Source organism: Echinops telfairi, unplaced genomic scaffold (genome assembly GCF_000313985.2).
Source record: "Echinops telfairi isolate 266 unplaced genomic scaffold, ASM31398v2 ScPeMD7_7468;HRSCAF=8506_0, whole genome shotgun sequence".
In the NCBI taxonomy this organism is placed as follows: Eukaryota; Metazoa; Chordata; class Mammalia; order Afrosoricida; family Tenrecidae; genus Echinops; species Echinops telfairi.
In genome coordinates, this window is record NW_022111369.1 from 48,996,775 (window position 1) to 49,012,318 (window position 15,544).

The following is a 15,544-nucleotide window of genomic DNA, read 5'->3' on the forward strand; positions in this document are numbered from 1 at the left end:
GATGTGAACATTGTCACTTTAACTTGTTCAAATGATTTCGCCTTCATTGGTTGTAACATTAAAAAAATAATGGAAAACATATTTTATTCCAGCACAGTATTTAGAATCCAATACAAAGGCAAAATGTACTTGCTCATTAAGACATGTTTAGAAGTCAACTCACTTGCCACAAATGACTGCTTTTATTGTTATTAATTTTTTGTTTTAAGGATGATAACCACATTATTTAAATAGAATAAACTGCAATGTCCAATTCACAGTATGAAAACAGCACAGATGGGTCATTCACAGATTCCCATCATCCCAACCCCATACCTCATCAGACATCAAGGTAGCAATGGCTCTGCCAATCTCATGGTAGGATTTGGCTTTCCCCTTGGGACCTAAGAGAATGAATAAGAACCTAATGGAAAAGGAAAAAAACAGCGGCTATATTATTTCATTGGACACAATAAACCTAAAACTAAGAAACATGTATCTAGTTCATAAAAAGTTAGGTCTAAAATTCAGCTTTAAACTTTGATATTATTGGTAATATAAATAATTCTCCATCACACTATTGAGAAATACAAATTGTTCTGTTTATTAGGAGGCAAAGGATAGTTTAGCATGTGAACGTGAATGCACTTATTGCTGACCAAACACGTTTTACCTTATGAGTCATACTTTTTTCCTGTTTCAATCTCTTGAGCATCTTTAAAGACTCAGAATCTTTGGAGAAACCCCACTAAGCATAATAACCAGAAAGAACATCTCCAGCTGTGTCATATTTTTTCATTACTCAATATAGGCAGTGACAAATGATCCTTTCTGTATTTTTAAGAAACATTCTATGTCCTCTCCCAGCCAGCCACATGTTTACAATCAACGTATAGGCCAGGAGATACGAGAGGAGTTCACAATGAAGCACCATGCACAGAGAGTGAACATTCCTTCGTGGATCTCCTCACTCTCCTCTGCTGTCATCTTCCTGATCATGCATGAGGCATGGCTGCATATAGCAAGCAAGTTCCCAAACATGCAATCATGAGCTAGTCCCACTTAAGTTCACCTGTGATCACAAAGCAAAAATGCCTGTTTTGACTGGAAGGCAGGGACTATGATAAGCATATGATTAAGAAATATATCCATAGATAATCCTTTGATTACATTCTTACCTAACACAGAGATTTAAAAAGCCAATAAAAATGATAACATTATATGTTTTTTATTTGGGGGTGGTAAGTGTGCAAAGCATTTCAGTCATCAACGTATTTAATCTTCCAGACCACTCTCTGCTGGAAAGATAAATATCCTATTTCCATTTCATGGGAAGGAAACTGAGCCTCGAGAGGTTTATGGATGATCCAAGTAAACGGCAAGCGATAGGTCACCGAACTTGCTGTTCTTCAAACACGACATATCTGTCAAACGTGAGCTGGCCAATATAGATGGCAGGGTTAGGGTTCAACAGAGACGTGCACTGGTCCCTCCCGAGAAAGAACCATAGACAAGTAGTTGGGACAAAAACCTTAGGGAAGATATTGCCATGCCAAGAATGACTTACCACTGGCTTAGCAGAACTGTTTCTCTTATTTATTTCACTTAAAACAATTTTAAAGCAGTATTAATGAATGCATGAAAACTGTTTGGGACTGTTCCATAATGCCCTTAATTAGATGTTTGTTTGTTTCATTATACAATTTAATCCAAAGGGGATTTTTTTTTTCTAATTTAAATACCCCATCCTGGTCATTTCCCCCAGTCTTATCTGCTCCCAGTGGAAAGAGCTCCAGGGGTTACTAGCCGGGATGCTAACTGCAAGGACAGCAGGTGGGGACCAGGAGGTGCTCCAGAGGAGAAAGTTGGGGCTTGTTCCTAGTGACTCTGTAAAGCGTGACAGCCGTGGGACCTCACAGGGGCAGTTCCACCCTGTCTGGCAGGGCCACTCCGAGTCGGCATTGACAATGGCAGTGAGCTGGGCTTTCTGCTTTCATGTTTGGGCACCTGCCCATATAAAGACTGACAGCTACCTGGCTACATCAAACCTGCTTCCTTTAGGTGCAGCAAAAGAAAACACTGAACACTGGATTCTTTACATACTACGTGTTCACGTAATGGGTTTCCTTTGCTATCATTTTATTCTTTCAGAGTAATGCATACTACCTACAGCCTTTCTAGAGCCCACTCCCAATGAATCAATTCCTACTCATAACAACCCCAGGGAACAGGGCGAAACTGCTCCTGGGGTGTCTGAGACTGCAGATCTTCCCAGGAGCAGAGAGCCTCATACTTCTCCAGCAGTGCACTGCTGGGTTTGAACCACGGCCTTGTGGGAAGCAGTTCAACGTTTCACGACTGCCCCTTCAGCTCAGAAGACCCCTGAAATGTACAGCCCCCCAATGGAAGCGCTGGTCGAGGATGGGGACATCCTCTGGTCGAGGATGGGCTCAGGTAATGGAGCCTACGCGTTCCGTCCTAGAAGAGGAGGGCACACATTTCCTACCAGCATTCTCTCTTTGATCTTGGGTAAACGACACCAAAGAACAGATGGAAGCAGCAGACTAATAGTGACGACAACGTATAGCATAGCAACCAACCCACTATATGAGAAGTATGGGTTCAGTGACCTAGATATGGAGGTACATGTCTCTGTCCTGGAGAATGGAAGGCAGGAAGGAAATGAAAGGAGAAAAGTAGGGAAGGGCAGGAAAGATAAGGGAAGAAAGGAAGACAAGGGAAAAGGGAGGGAGGTAACTGAGACTTTTTCCTTTAATGAAATATGATAAAAATATGATCAAATTGTTTTTAAATGACAAAAGTGGAAAACTTCCTATTAGTCTAGAGCAGTGGTTCTCAACCTTCCTCATGCCACAGCCCTTTCATACAGTTCCTCATGTTGTGGTGACCCCCCCAACCATAAAATTATTTTCATTGTTCCTTCCTAACAGTCATTTTGCTACTGTTCTGAATCGGGTGAGCCCTGTGAAAGGGTTGTTCGACCCCCCAAAGGGGTCACGACCCACAGGTTGAGAACCACTGCTGTGGAGACTCAGTACAATTCAGTAATCTACCTTAAAAATGATATATGAGGGGGCTTCAAGAAGTTCATTTTTAAAAAATCCATGATCTTTTAATTCCATTTTTCCATGAACATTGTGAAGTCTCATGGAAAGGGGGTTGTCATAAGCATCAAGAAACATCATCGTGAGTCTAAAAAGTCGTCGGTAGCAAGGAGTTTTGGAGCGCAGGAACACCAAGGCAGTGCAAAAGGTCAAGCTCTTGCCTGCTAGGTGAAAGGCGGTCAGTTTAAATCCACCCAGAAGTACTTCAGAAGACAGGCCTGGTGGTGCCCCTAAAAGATCCCATTCATGGGAACCCTAGAAAGTAACTTACAACTAGCATGTTGGGGTCACCATGAATCAGAATTGACTCAACAATATCTAGGAACTACAAAAATTTGGACTATTTTATTAAAAAGAGGATAACCTTGGAGTTAAGGCTAAAATGTCCGAGTGTGAGAAGAAGCGGATGATTGCAAAGTTATGGAATTGGTGATTGTTGAGCTTTGGTGTAGACCTCTTGCTTTGAGGGTACATGATGAATGGTTTCCTGGGACTGCCATGCATGTACAATTTTAATGCTCTCCTTGCTATCTTATGACATGGGTTAGTCTGGGAGGCACAGTTCTGCCTCTGCGAATGAGTGCTATGAAAAGATTGCCCTAGACCAACTCCCATTGTTCCAGGTAAATTGTGCCCAGTCCCATAAGCATTTAATCTGTACAAGCCAACAATTCATATATTGTTGTCGGAAAAGCTGGCCTACACATGTATACTTTTCTTCTTCAACAGTGTTCGAAATTCCATACCGATGGCTAAATTAATGACACTATAAATGTGCCCCAGGGGGATGATTTAAAATATTCTCTATCAGAAAAATGATAATGATGTCTCTAAAGTGAAGCCCAGAGACAAATAAAACATAGTATCTGAACGGATTGGGGCTGCCATCTAAGTGAGGCATTAAGTACGTCCACATGGAGGAAACAACCCCAGTGTGTTATCCATATACTGTAAATAATAAAATCCAAACCTGAAAGAGGGAATGGTATCAAAGCTAAAATGCTGAAAACCCGCTTTGCAGAAGGATATTGGGGACAGCAGAATCCCTAAACCCATTTGCAGAGTGCCCACATGGAGTAAACTGCTGGTGAATCCCCTCTGAACACAGTCCAGGGATGCAGAGAGCCCTGCTGTTGGGGAGAGTGAGTTGTAAAGATGCCTGTGGCAGAAGTGGTTAGGGTAAAGTGTAACGGCTCAGATTTGCTCTCCTTTTTGATGCATTTCATCGTTATTTAGATTTGTAATATTTCCCGCTTTCTCTTCTATTGGGCTTTCTCTGTTGTGCTCTGTCATTGTTTTGTTTGCTTTCTTGCTTCCTGTTTTGTATGATTTTCCAGATATGAAATCCAGGGTAAGTAAATCTAGGAGATTTACTGGATTAATGATCACTTAGAGACATGGAAGGGGAGTTGGGGAAATGGGGAGCTAACAACAATGAGTACGAGAAGAAAATGTTCTGAAATTGATTGTGGTGATGATCGGACAACTCTTCTTAAATGATTGAATGAGTAATTGTATCTGTAAATCATCTGCCGGTAAAACTCTTTTTTATAAAACGATAAGAGGATGAGAAATCTTGGGACGCCGGCAGCACAGACCAGCACAGCAAGCTGAAGCGACCTCTGGCAGGGAGGGCTCTCTGCCTGGGAGGCATGAGGCCCAGAGGGAAAGCGGCTGTGACTTTCACCATGGAGAGCACTCTACGGGGCAGCACTCAAAAGAGACGGAAACGCCTGTCATGACCAAAGCTGTTTTTTGTCAATTGACAGATGCTATTTTTAACCAGAAGCTTTTTCTTTAATAACAAATTAGAATAAACATTCCATTTGTGTGGCGGGAAGGGCACAGCCCTGTGCTGACAGCCCCGGACAGCCGGGCTTGGTGGTGAGGAAATCAAGTTACTGAGTTCTTTTCATTCAACTCATACCTAGAAATAAGTCATGGTTAGACTTTTTCATAGTGCCAAGCTGTTTCAACAACTCTCACGAGGACCGCCGTGTTTTGGCGAGCCTTTTTATATAACTAGTTATGCGTGGAGGAAAGGTCTCCAATTCTCTATCACAAAAACAAGCGCCAGAGGAGCTGTCAGGAACCAGCAGATGATACTCACATTCACAGAAGAATGATGGTCAAAGACAGAATATAATGCCAGACAGGAGCCAGCCTTCCTAATCCACTCAATCTCTTTGTGAAAGGTGCGTGCCCCTGGCTTCACGATACATCACCGCTATTTCCAGAATAAACTGAGCATCTACTCCTCCTCTATTCCCTCCTCTCAAAACATTGAATCAAATAACCCATGATTCAGATTCAGCAGCTTGGGAAATTGGCTGAAGTGTAGCTCTTCCAGAATAGATTCAAGAGGACCATGAACTCCCCATAAGCAACCACATGGCATGCAGGAAACAGCAGCTACAAGGAGACTGGTGGACGTGACAGAGTGTGCTAGCAGGGCCTCCATCTCAATGCTGCTAATGGTTTTATTTATTTTTTATGGATTTGACAATTAAGCACAAGCTACTTCCTTTAGGCAAAGACTACTTCTATTAAGGCAAACCATTATTGACGACATAAATTATACATCAATTACAGTGATGCTAAAAGGGTAAAATATTCTAGTGTCCATTTTCTTTCTTTCTTTTACTGTTGTTTGGTTTTGAATAACTACAGTTCACAGAATAGTTATTTACTTTCTATATACAAATCAAGATCAGAAAAGGAAATTTTTATTTGGGATTTTTCTTCTAGATATGTCTCTAAGTCCTCCCAAAAATCTGGCCTCAGAGTTGGAAAACTGGAAAGCTGGAAAATTCTAGCACTGATAGTGAGTGGGCCTTCCTTTCCCTCCATGTCGAATTAGCACTGAAGGTGACGCTTCCCTTTCTCTACCATGTAAAAACGGGATAGCAGTGCAGATCCCCAAATAGCTGTAGCACATGGGAGGATAAAAGGTGTGGCTACAAGATGACAGCAGGCAAAGCGCCAGCAACATGCCATCAAAACCCTAAATGATACCTAATGTATCAAGTCGCCGAAGAGCAAAGAATAGAGGTAATTCCAAATACATAGCAAGAGGACCCTAGAAAGGCAGACATGCATTCAGTTGATAACAGTCCAGATGCAAGTGGAAAGCCAATGTAAGTCCAAATAGCAAAGCCAAATAACAGAGTTAACAGATGATCTCTGTGAAAGCTACACAGGAAACAAGAGCAGTTAGAGCCACATGTCCTAAAAGGTGTGCTGTAGCTCTAATGGCTGTAAGAATCATAATTATACACACAAGAGCACACCTTTCTCCATCTTTAAAAAGGAAGACATACAATAGAAATCTGTGTACAAGAACAAAGTTTTCAAGTCTTCCTTTAGTACAGAAACTGGACGGTTCAAACACATCAGGTGCTCTGCTGGAGAAAGACGAGGCTCGCTGCTCCTATAAAGATTGCAGTCTCAGTAACCCTAGACAGGGTTGCTACGAGTCAGAATCAACTTGATAGCAGCCACTCACTCACTCACTGTCTTCCCGTCAATTGTGACTCACGGGGACCCTAAGGGACAGAGGAGAACTGCCTCCGGGGTTCCGAGACTGTGAAACTTCATGGAAGTAGAAAGTCTCATCTTTTGCCTGCAGGGATGCTCGTGGTTTCAAACTGCTGATCTTGTGGTTAGTATTGCTCCAAAGTCATACCAATCTTTATTTTTTTAATATCAAAATGTGAAGCTATTATATATAAATATACCCTCCATCTATGTCTATACCTTCAGAAGGTGACATTTGCATCTCTCTAAGCATCTCTGAATAAGGAAGACCAGAAAAGGCACTGTATTGGAATTAGGGTCTGATGAAGACTATTGAAAGTACCACGGACTTCCAAAAGTGACCCAAGAGAATGTGCACATCACAGAACAATATCATTGATCTCACACGCAAGAAAACTTACTGAAGATCATCTAACAATGATTGCAGCAGCACACTGATCGGGAGTTATCAGAGTTTCAGGCTGGATTCAGAAGAGGACGTGAAACAAGGGCTATCATTGCTGATGCCAGACAATGCTGTAGAGAGATTAGAACACTAATACACTGCTAGTGGGCTTGTAAATGTGTACAACCATTGTGGAAAGTGGTATGAAGATATTTGAAACAACTTGGAATAGAAATAACCTATCCCAGCAATCCTGTTGCTGAGCACAGACCCCAAAGAAGAGAAGCAGACATAAGCTCTCCGTATTCACTGCAACACAGTCCCCAGTAACAAGATGCTGGGAACAGCCCGAATGTCCATCAGCAGAAAAATAGATAAAGAAACTCTGCTACATACACACAATGGATACATACATACACACAATATAATGCATCCCTAAAAAGCAGCGATGAAACCATGAAACACCTCATGACATGGATGGATCTTAAAATTATTTTGTTGCGTGAAGTCAGCCAATCAGAAAAGGGCAAATATTGTATGAGTCTACCACTATAAGGTCAAACACCACGAGGGAAGCAGGCTTCTACTCAGGGCATTTAATCTTCTAACGCAGTCTCCCAAGCAGTGAGGCAGAGAGAATGCCTAGTGCTTAGGAATATATGTAAATCCTTGTCTATAAACTTAAAAAAAAAACCACCTTGCTTGAGACCTCATCTCAGCTACGGACAATTTCCCAAGATGTGGGGAGAGGGAGGAGATGATTCATTTGCTGCCATACAACACTGTGCTAAGGCCACCCCAAATCCACCCACACTCCTCCCAGAGAGAGAAGCACACCTTACAGGAAATTCAAGATAAGGGGAGGGGGCATGGATGTCTTGGAGAAAGCAATCAAACTTCTCTTTGTGGGTAAAGTGGATGAACCAACCACCTATCAGGAAAAAACACACAATACATACACAGAACCCAAGGGGAGGGCATACCTGGCCCTGTGCTCCTTACTGGACACTTGTGACCTGTTTCCTATCCAATCCTTGATGAGCCAGGCCCTGTGCTATAAACAACTGGGGACTTTAGACTCTGTCCTCTGGAGATGCAGAAGAGGTGAAGAAAAAACTGAGAGAGGTGCTGTCAGCCATCCAAACAGATGAGTTTGGAACCGTTTCCAAGAATGGAATCACAGATTTGACAAGTGCAGTAAGTGCAATGGAGAGTACGTTAAAGGTGATAAGGTTGTTTTGTAAATAAATAAATAAACACATAGGTTTGAGGAAAAAATCCATGAGTTTTTTTGGAGGGGGGGTGTACCCCCTCATAATTTTTCCTGCTCTAGTTATCAATCCAGAATGCTCACATTTTACAAATTCTATGCTATCTAGGCGTGAACTGGTTCAAACTTAGTCGAAGACCTGTTTTTGTTTTTGAATTTTCTTTCTCCAGTAAAGGTAGCTCAAAGAGACAAAAACAAAACCATAGCGGCACATGAGCTGGAGTCCAGGCCATCAGCCTAGTCAGCTGTTTGCCAAGTGATTGTTCACCTAGAACGGCAAGGCTCTGCTGGAATGTTTTCAAACAAAAATCTACGTTACAGAAAACACAACTCATGGTAATTGCATTAACTAAGTTAAAAAGATTATCGCCTTTACGGCGCTGTTCGTCCAAGGCCTGTGACTGTTCCATGCATTCTTTGTGTTTCAAGCATCAAAGAAATATAAAAATGAGGAAGAAAAGACACATATGTTCCGAAGCTTGAATAAGGAGGCCGTGTGGAAAAGTTTCTCCTAACCTGGCTCAAAAAAAAGCATGGTCCCTCTTAGCCCTGTAGGTTTTCATCCTCAGAGTGCTTGAGATCCCAAAGTAGGGTGCAAGACCCTTCTTATTCACACTGAGAAACTGAAATAAGGGTTGCCCCACAAGGTGTAGATACTGCCGCCTCTGCCACCAGCAGACTCGGGACTCTTTCTCTCCCGCTGAGTACAAATGTTCTTAGATGGATTCCATATGGAAATGTTTCAAACCATGTAGACGTCTTTGGGAAAATGCTTGGAAAGTCCACCAAGTGCCAAGAGCTGTTGTTTATTTTCAGAATAAGAGTTACAAAGCCTTAAACCTTTAGTGGGTCAGTCCATGACCTGTGAACAGTTTAAAAATCAGTACATGATTACAATAACCTAACAGCAAGGTTTCTCTTTTTTAAAACAGATTATTGTGGAACAGTAACGTGTATACGTTAAGAGTGTAATTTCATGAATGTGTGTACGTGTGGACACAGGTAACTACTGCCAATGATCTGAAGGCCCCAAACCAATGCCGACTCAGAGAGAGCCTTGTAGGGCTTCAGAGGCCGTACATCTTGCGGGGAGCAGAAACTCTCTCCCGGGTAGAACCCAGTTAGTTTGAACCTCCAACCTTGCGATTAGCAGCCCCTGGTTTACAACAGAGCTATTCAATTCTCCGATAAAGCACAGAGTCCATGGAACCTTTGAATTGACTCTCAATCTGGATGAATTTAGAAAAGCGACGTGGGCGCTCAGATTCAGCCTCCTCATTTGTACATCCCAGACACCTAGAGTTTGGACTTTGCAGTATCACTGGGAGATTAAATAAAATAACCCAAAAGATGAAACAAGTATGCTCCCTGATAATAAATTATCATACTTGTTAATAGAGCTGCTGCTAGTTTTGTTGCTGTTATAAAATGTCATTTAATCTGATAGCATAAAAAGTCACCCTTGGACATTCTGTCAGTTGCATCGCTCCTATTTCCTGGACCTGCTTTATCTCGTCACAGTGCTTCTCTGGGTTGTGGGGGCGATTTTCCCCATAAGCACCCTGTATGCCCTCATGTCCTCTGCCCATGCTGCAGACCACAAAAGGTTGGGTGTGGCTTACCTTGTGGGCACAGGGACCTCTGTCAGGGCACCCAGCATGACAGCCTGCTGCAGCCGGACAAAGGCAACGAAGGGGGCGTCCAAGAAGTCAACCTCCCCAACCAGCACGTTCGAAGCCTCTGCATCACGTGGAAGTTTCTTCATGAATTTGTTCTTCAGCTGCGTAAAGAAAACCAAGAGCGGTCCACTTATTCACTGAGCACCATCCCAGGGAGGAAGGGAGGCGAGTGCCGCCACTTCTTGGGGATTGCAACCCATGGTGCCGAACAAAATGCGTCTAAGTTAACGGATGGAAAACCAGCGTGCACCCAAATCACAACTGTAAGAGAGAGGCAGCTCATGTTTCACTCCTTTTAACATCTACACTCCATGGATTCTTACTAGCCATTTCCTATTATGTTTATCTACCTGTTATAATACATTTTCTCCAGACTTCCTGTCAAGGACACTGATGGCCCAATATTCATTACTTACGTATAAGACAATGTACAGAATGATTACATGCATTTATTTATTTGCTTATTCCACACACACACTTACTGAGCATATACTTTAAGTCAAGCACTCATCCGAGCCCTGGGGTTGGGATCCAGGAGTTCCTACTGGCATGGAGTCCATTCCGATTGACAGTGACCCTGTACATACCTTCAAGACTGTGCCTCTTGATGATAGAAGACAGTCTCATCTTTCTGCCTCAGAGCAGCTAATGGGTTTGAACCACCAAACTTGCCGGTACCAGCCTGACTGTCTAACCGACTGTACCTCGAGGATTCTTTAGGACTGTAATGGGGGGGGTAGACTAATTTTATGTACTCTTTGAGCTTATATTCCAGTGAAGGAAAAATAATACATGATTTCAGGCAGTGGTAAGTGCAAAGAAGAAAAACAACAAACAGATGCGACATCAGGATGCTCAGGGAAGCACTCTAAAGAAGCATATCTGGTTTGGGGATGTGAAGATAAATCAGGCCAAGGTCTGAGAAAAATGATAATAACATTCTAGTCAAGACCCAACCTTCCAACAAATAAAGGGGTATAGTGGTTCGAGGGATGATAAGAACAGCAAGTATGGAAAAAACGACAGGCGCTACGGAGGAACAGGAGCAGGAAATCAAGTGCGCATGTCAGCAAAGACCAGATGGTAGGGCCCCACAGGTCCTGGGAAGGCATTTTGCATGGTTTAGATATTAATTGACAGCCAGAATGCCAAGTTCACTGGTGGAGAACACAGGCATAAATTTGGGTGACAAAACTAACCTAAGAAGTACTTAATGTCCTAGAACAAGATAATAGGATTGGTATAAACCCTGAGCCCTGGGCCCTTCTAGTGTTTACAGGAATAGGAGAAAATATGAGCAAAAGACACTGAGAAAGAACAGCCAGCAAAGGAGGAAGCAGACCAGGAGTGATCCCAGCTCCAAAGTCCGGTGAAGAAAGTACTGACAGAGGAAGGGCACTCGGCTGACTCGAAAGGGGCTGTGCATTCAAATGCGAGCTGAAGCTGGATCACTGGATTGGCAAGACAGAGACGGGGTTATTGTGAACGGAGCCAGCAGGATGCTGAGTAAATGGAGGTGATACAGGGGAGGCGAGGAATAGAAACATTGAGAAAGGTTGTGATTAAAATGAAGAGACAGCTAGAGGAGAGCATAGAATATGAACTTTTAAAATAGGACATATTCACAGAATCCAGGAACAAGAATGCGAGTGGCACTACCAGAAGGGTAGGAGGAAGGCGGGGAGGAAGGGGGAACTGATCGCAATAATTGACATATAACCACACACACACACACACACCCCTCGAGGGGTTCAAATAACAGAAACCATGAGGGAAGGGAGACAGCGGTCAGATATGAAAATAATAATTTATAATTTTTCAAGGGGTCACGAGGTGGGGATGAAGAGGAGCTGATACCAAGGGCTCCATAAAAAGTAAATGTCTAGAAAAGAATGATGGCAACATATGGACAAATATGCTTGCTACAATTGATGTATGGATTGTTAGAAGAGCATAAGAGCCCCCAATAAAGTGATCTTTTAATAAAAAAATAAAATAGAATATATTACAATATTTTGGATTCTCCATGAGAATGACCCAATAGAGAGAGAAAAATGCTTCCAGAGGAGAGACATAAATAATTGTAGAAACAAAGACCTTGAACTACTGAGAAAGAACGGTATCCACCTCAGAGACAGAGAATGTATCAAGCCTAGCAAAAAGTAAATGACGAAAGCATAGATGCAGGTGGCCTAAAAGATCTGGTGAAGACCAGGCCTTTTCAGTGAACTACAAAGTGAGATCAGCGTCAGATGATGCTGAAGAGGAAGAGGGGTGGGGGGGGTCTGATCACTCAGAGGAAGGCATGGAGGAGCTGTCTTGGCTCATGGTGGGTGCTTATCACAGTCACCTTGAAAGCTTACAGTGCAGGTGCGATTCTTGCTTGTCCGTCTCTCCTCAACTCCGACTTAGAAGAGGATTGTTCAGAGACTGGGAAACGCCTTCTGCAAGTCAAGGGAAATATTCCCTCAGCATGGAAACATCTAGATAAGCACTTGAAAAGGCTATACAAAGGCTATTCCCTCCCCTCGAGTCAAAAGTATCAATAAACTTTCCTGTATGACTGTTGAGATGGAAACTGGCAAGTATGACCCGATTTCCCCATTATAAGACGTGAAGGCAATGTTTCATTTTCAATGTACCATGTTAAGAGTTCTTAGTTAGGGAAACGAGGACTCACCCCTAAAACTCCATAATCCTCCTTGACAGCTCTACAGGACTTTCCTTTAACTTTTTAAATTACATACTTGTATACGAAGAAAGCTATGGCGGGGTGTGTGTGGGGAAATCAAGAGAATTAGGGCCAAGATTGCAAAGAAAACAAATAAAAAAGCAAAGGAAAGGTATGCATTATTGGATGCTGAAAACATTATTACTTGCAAGTAGTAAGGAATTTGCCCAAGTTTATGTCATCAATCCTCCCATAAATACTAATAGAAAAGAAACCATTCCTTTTCCACACTACAGATGTGAAAAAGGAGCTCTAGTGGTGCAGTGATTAAGCACTTGGCTGCTAACCAAAAGTCAGTGGTTAGCACTCAGTGACACAAGATGTGGCACTCTGTGGCATTATTCTTATGAGGATAAGAAGCACATCCTTGGAAACCTAGTGAGGCTGTTCTAGCCTGTTCTGTATGGTCTCCATGGGTAAGAACAGATGCAATGGCAACAGGTTTGGGGTCTATAAATGTGAAGAGAGCAACAACGAGAAGAACAAGTGTCAAGTTTCCAAACCTATTATTATTGCCCGAGGAAGTTGTAATGAATTGTTCTTGAAAAAGAGAGTGTAGGGCTCAATCCTATCAACAGTGACTTCCTTTTTCTTTTTCAAAAACAAAATAATATTGCTAGAATAATGTTCTGTTATTGTACAGTTTCCACAATGTTCCCATTACTAAAATAAAGTTCTATAATAACTTGATTTTACTTTGCATTATCTCCAGCACATCCTGGCTCTAGTCAGTCAGGTGATCTGATCCTGATCCCCCTGGGCTTGTGCACACAGACACCTACAATCACGATGAAAAAGATCCTGTCTTCATTTTTCTGTTTTCCGAATTTCCTTCAGAAATCAAGAAGTCATTTCCTTGGGAACTCCAGAAGTGTTCATTTCTGCCTTGTGCTTTTCTTCTGGCTTCTTGAGGGTAAGAACAATGTATGGCTCTTTTACTATATTCCTACTTTACGTCTAACTGAGCCGGAATGCAGCAATGAAAGGGGCGGCTCTGTTGCAATGACCAGCTATCAATTGCCCAGAAGAGTTACAGAGACTTACGGTTCCATCTAGAACCTGATCATTGTGTCTGGATCTAGTGCTAAGCCACTCTGTGACTCACAGAACATGTAGACTACCTGCCATCGAGCATAGACCTCCAAAAAGTACTTCACCCCTATGATGCAACCTATTTATTAATACTGTGGTACCCATACAATTGGGATAATATTTCTAAGGCTAAGTGAAATAAAACCTCATGGAAGCAGCAGTTAAGAGATCAAATGACAAATTGCATTGGGTAAATCTCCTGCACAAGACCGCTTTAGTGTTGAAAAGCAAGGATGTTGCTTCGAGGTCTAAGCTGTGTCTGACCCAGGCCATGGTGTTTTCAAAGATCTCCTATGCATGGGAAAGTCTGACACTGAACAAGGCAGACCACAGGAGAATTGGTGCCGTGGAATTGTGGCGCTGGTGAAGAAGACTAAAATACCACAAGACTGTCGAAAGAACATCTATCTGAGAAGAAGTGCAGTCAGAAAGTTCCGTAGGGGCAAGAGTGGAGCGACTTCTCACGTACTTTGGACATGTGGTCAGGACAGCCCAACCAGTCCCCAAGAACCCTGACAAGCTGGACTGACGCAGCGGCTCCAGCACTGCGTTCAAACGGAAGAGCAGTGTTGAGGCTGGAGAGGGCCTGGGCAGCGGGCAGTGAGTGTCTTTCTGTGTGCCACCAGGGTCATCATGAGCTGCCACCCGCTGAAAGCCACCAAACAACAACGGGAACAGACGCCTGCACGTTAGGAAAGGGGTCGTTGTAAAGACGTAGTATTGCTACGTTGACTCAGAATTTAGACTTGTTACCATTTCTAAAGAAACGAACAGCTATTAAAACAAAACGTGAATTCTTCGGGACGTGCTCCATGACTCCATGTTTGAACTGCTCTGCTCTAAAGAAACACTTCACCTGGGTGATCTCATCAAGCCTTGAGGTGTTAAACACCAGGCTGATGGAGCCCCGGTGGTGCCCAGGTGGTAAGAGTTCGACTAAATGGTTGGTGGTTTTAACCTGCCAGCAACCCTGCAGGACGAAGACCTAAAGACGTACTTTCCTGAAGATTAAGGCTCAAAACCACTATAATGCAGCCTATTCTGTCACATGGAGCTGTCAGAGGACACGACCTGGTTTAAAGCTGGGACAGGTCTGAACCGTGGTTTTATCCTTCCTCCAACATATTCTGTCTGTATTTTGAGCAACTAATCCACTAAGCCATAGGAAGAAGATTGCCACATCGGGGTTGAAAGAGGAGTCATTCTTATGTGAATGACTCAGCCTTGCTTAGTGATACTGCCGAGCATTTGAAGCATTTACAGATGAAGCTTCAGTATGGATTACAGTTCAAAATAAAGAAAACGAAAGCTTCACGACGAGATCTATGAGCCATGGGACAAGAAATGGGGAAGAAAAATGTTGTCGTCAAACATTTCATTGGGCTCCACAATCAAGCCCCATGGGAGATGGCATCCAGCAATCACATGGCATACTGCAGTCTATAAGCCTGCCGCAAAAGCTCCCTTGTAAAGTGCTAAAAAGCAAAGGGGTCCCGGGGAGGACTAGCATGAGCAGGCCCGTACCCTGGAGTTTTCAATCACTTCATGGGCATTTGAAGGCTGGACCGTGACAAAGGAAGACAGGAGAAGGAGTGATGCATTTGAATTATGGTGCGAGTGAGAAATAATAAATTATTATGGACTGCCAGAAGAACACATGGATTGATCTTGGAAGAAAGAAAGCCAGATTCTCCTTGAAAGCAAGAATGGTGCGACTCATCTCTAGTACTTTGGACATGTTATCAA

General features: G+C 42.9%; 1 protein-coding gene across 2 annotated transcripts in view; it reads right to left on the reverse strand.

Moving 5' to 3' along the window:
• Nucleotides 1-15,544, reverse strand: part of SLC4A4 (solute carrier family 4 member 4) — a 348,568-nt gene that overhangs the window by 113,899 nt on the left and 219,125 nt on the right. For both annotated transcript variants that reach the window (XM_045284208.1, XM_045284209.1), the window contains 2 exons: nt 9,919-10,076; nt 316-403 (listed from right to left, as the gene is read on the reverse strand). In XM_045284208.1, the coding sequence (XP_045140143.1) occupies nt 316-403; nt 9,919-10,076 (246 nt within the window). The remainder of the gene's footprint in view (nt 1-315; nt 404-9,918; nt 10,077-15,544) is intronic.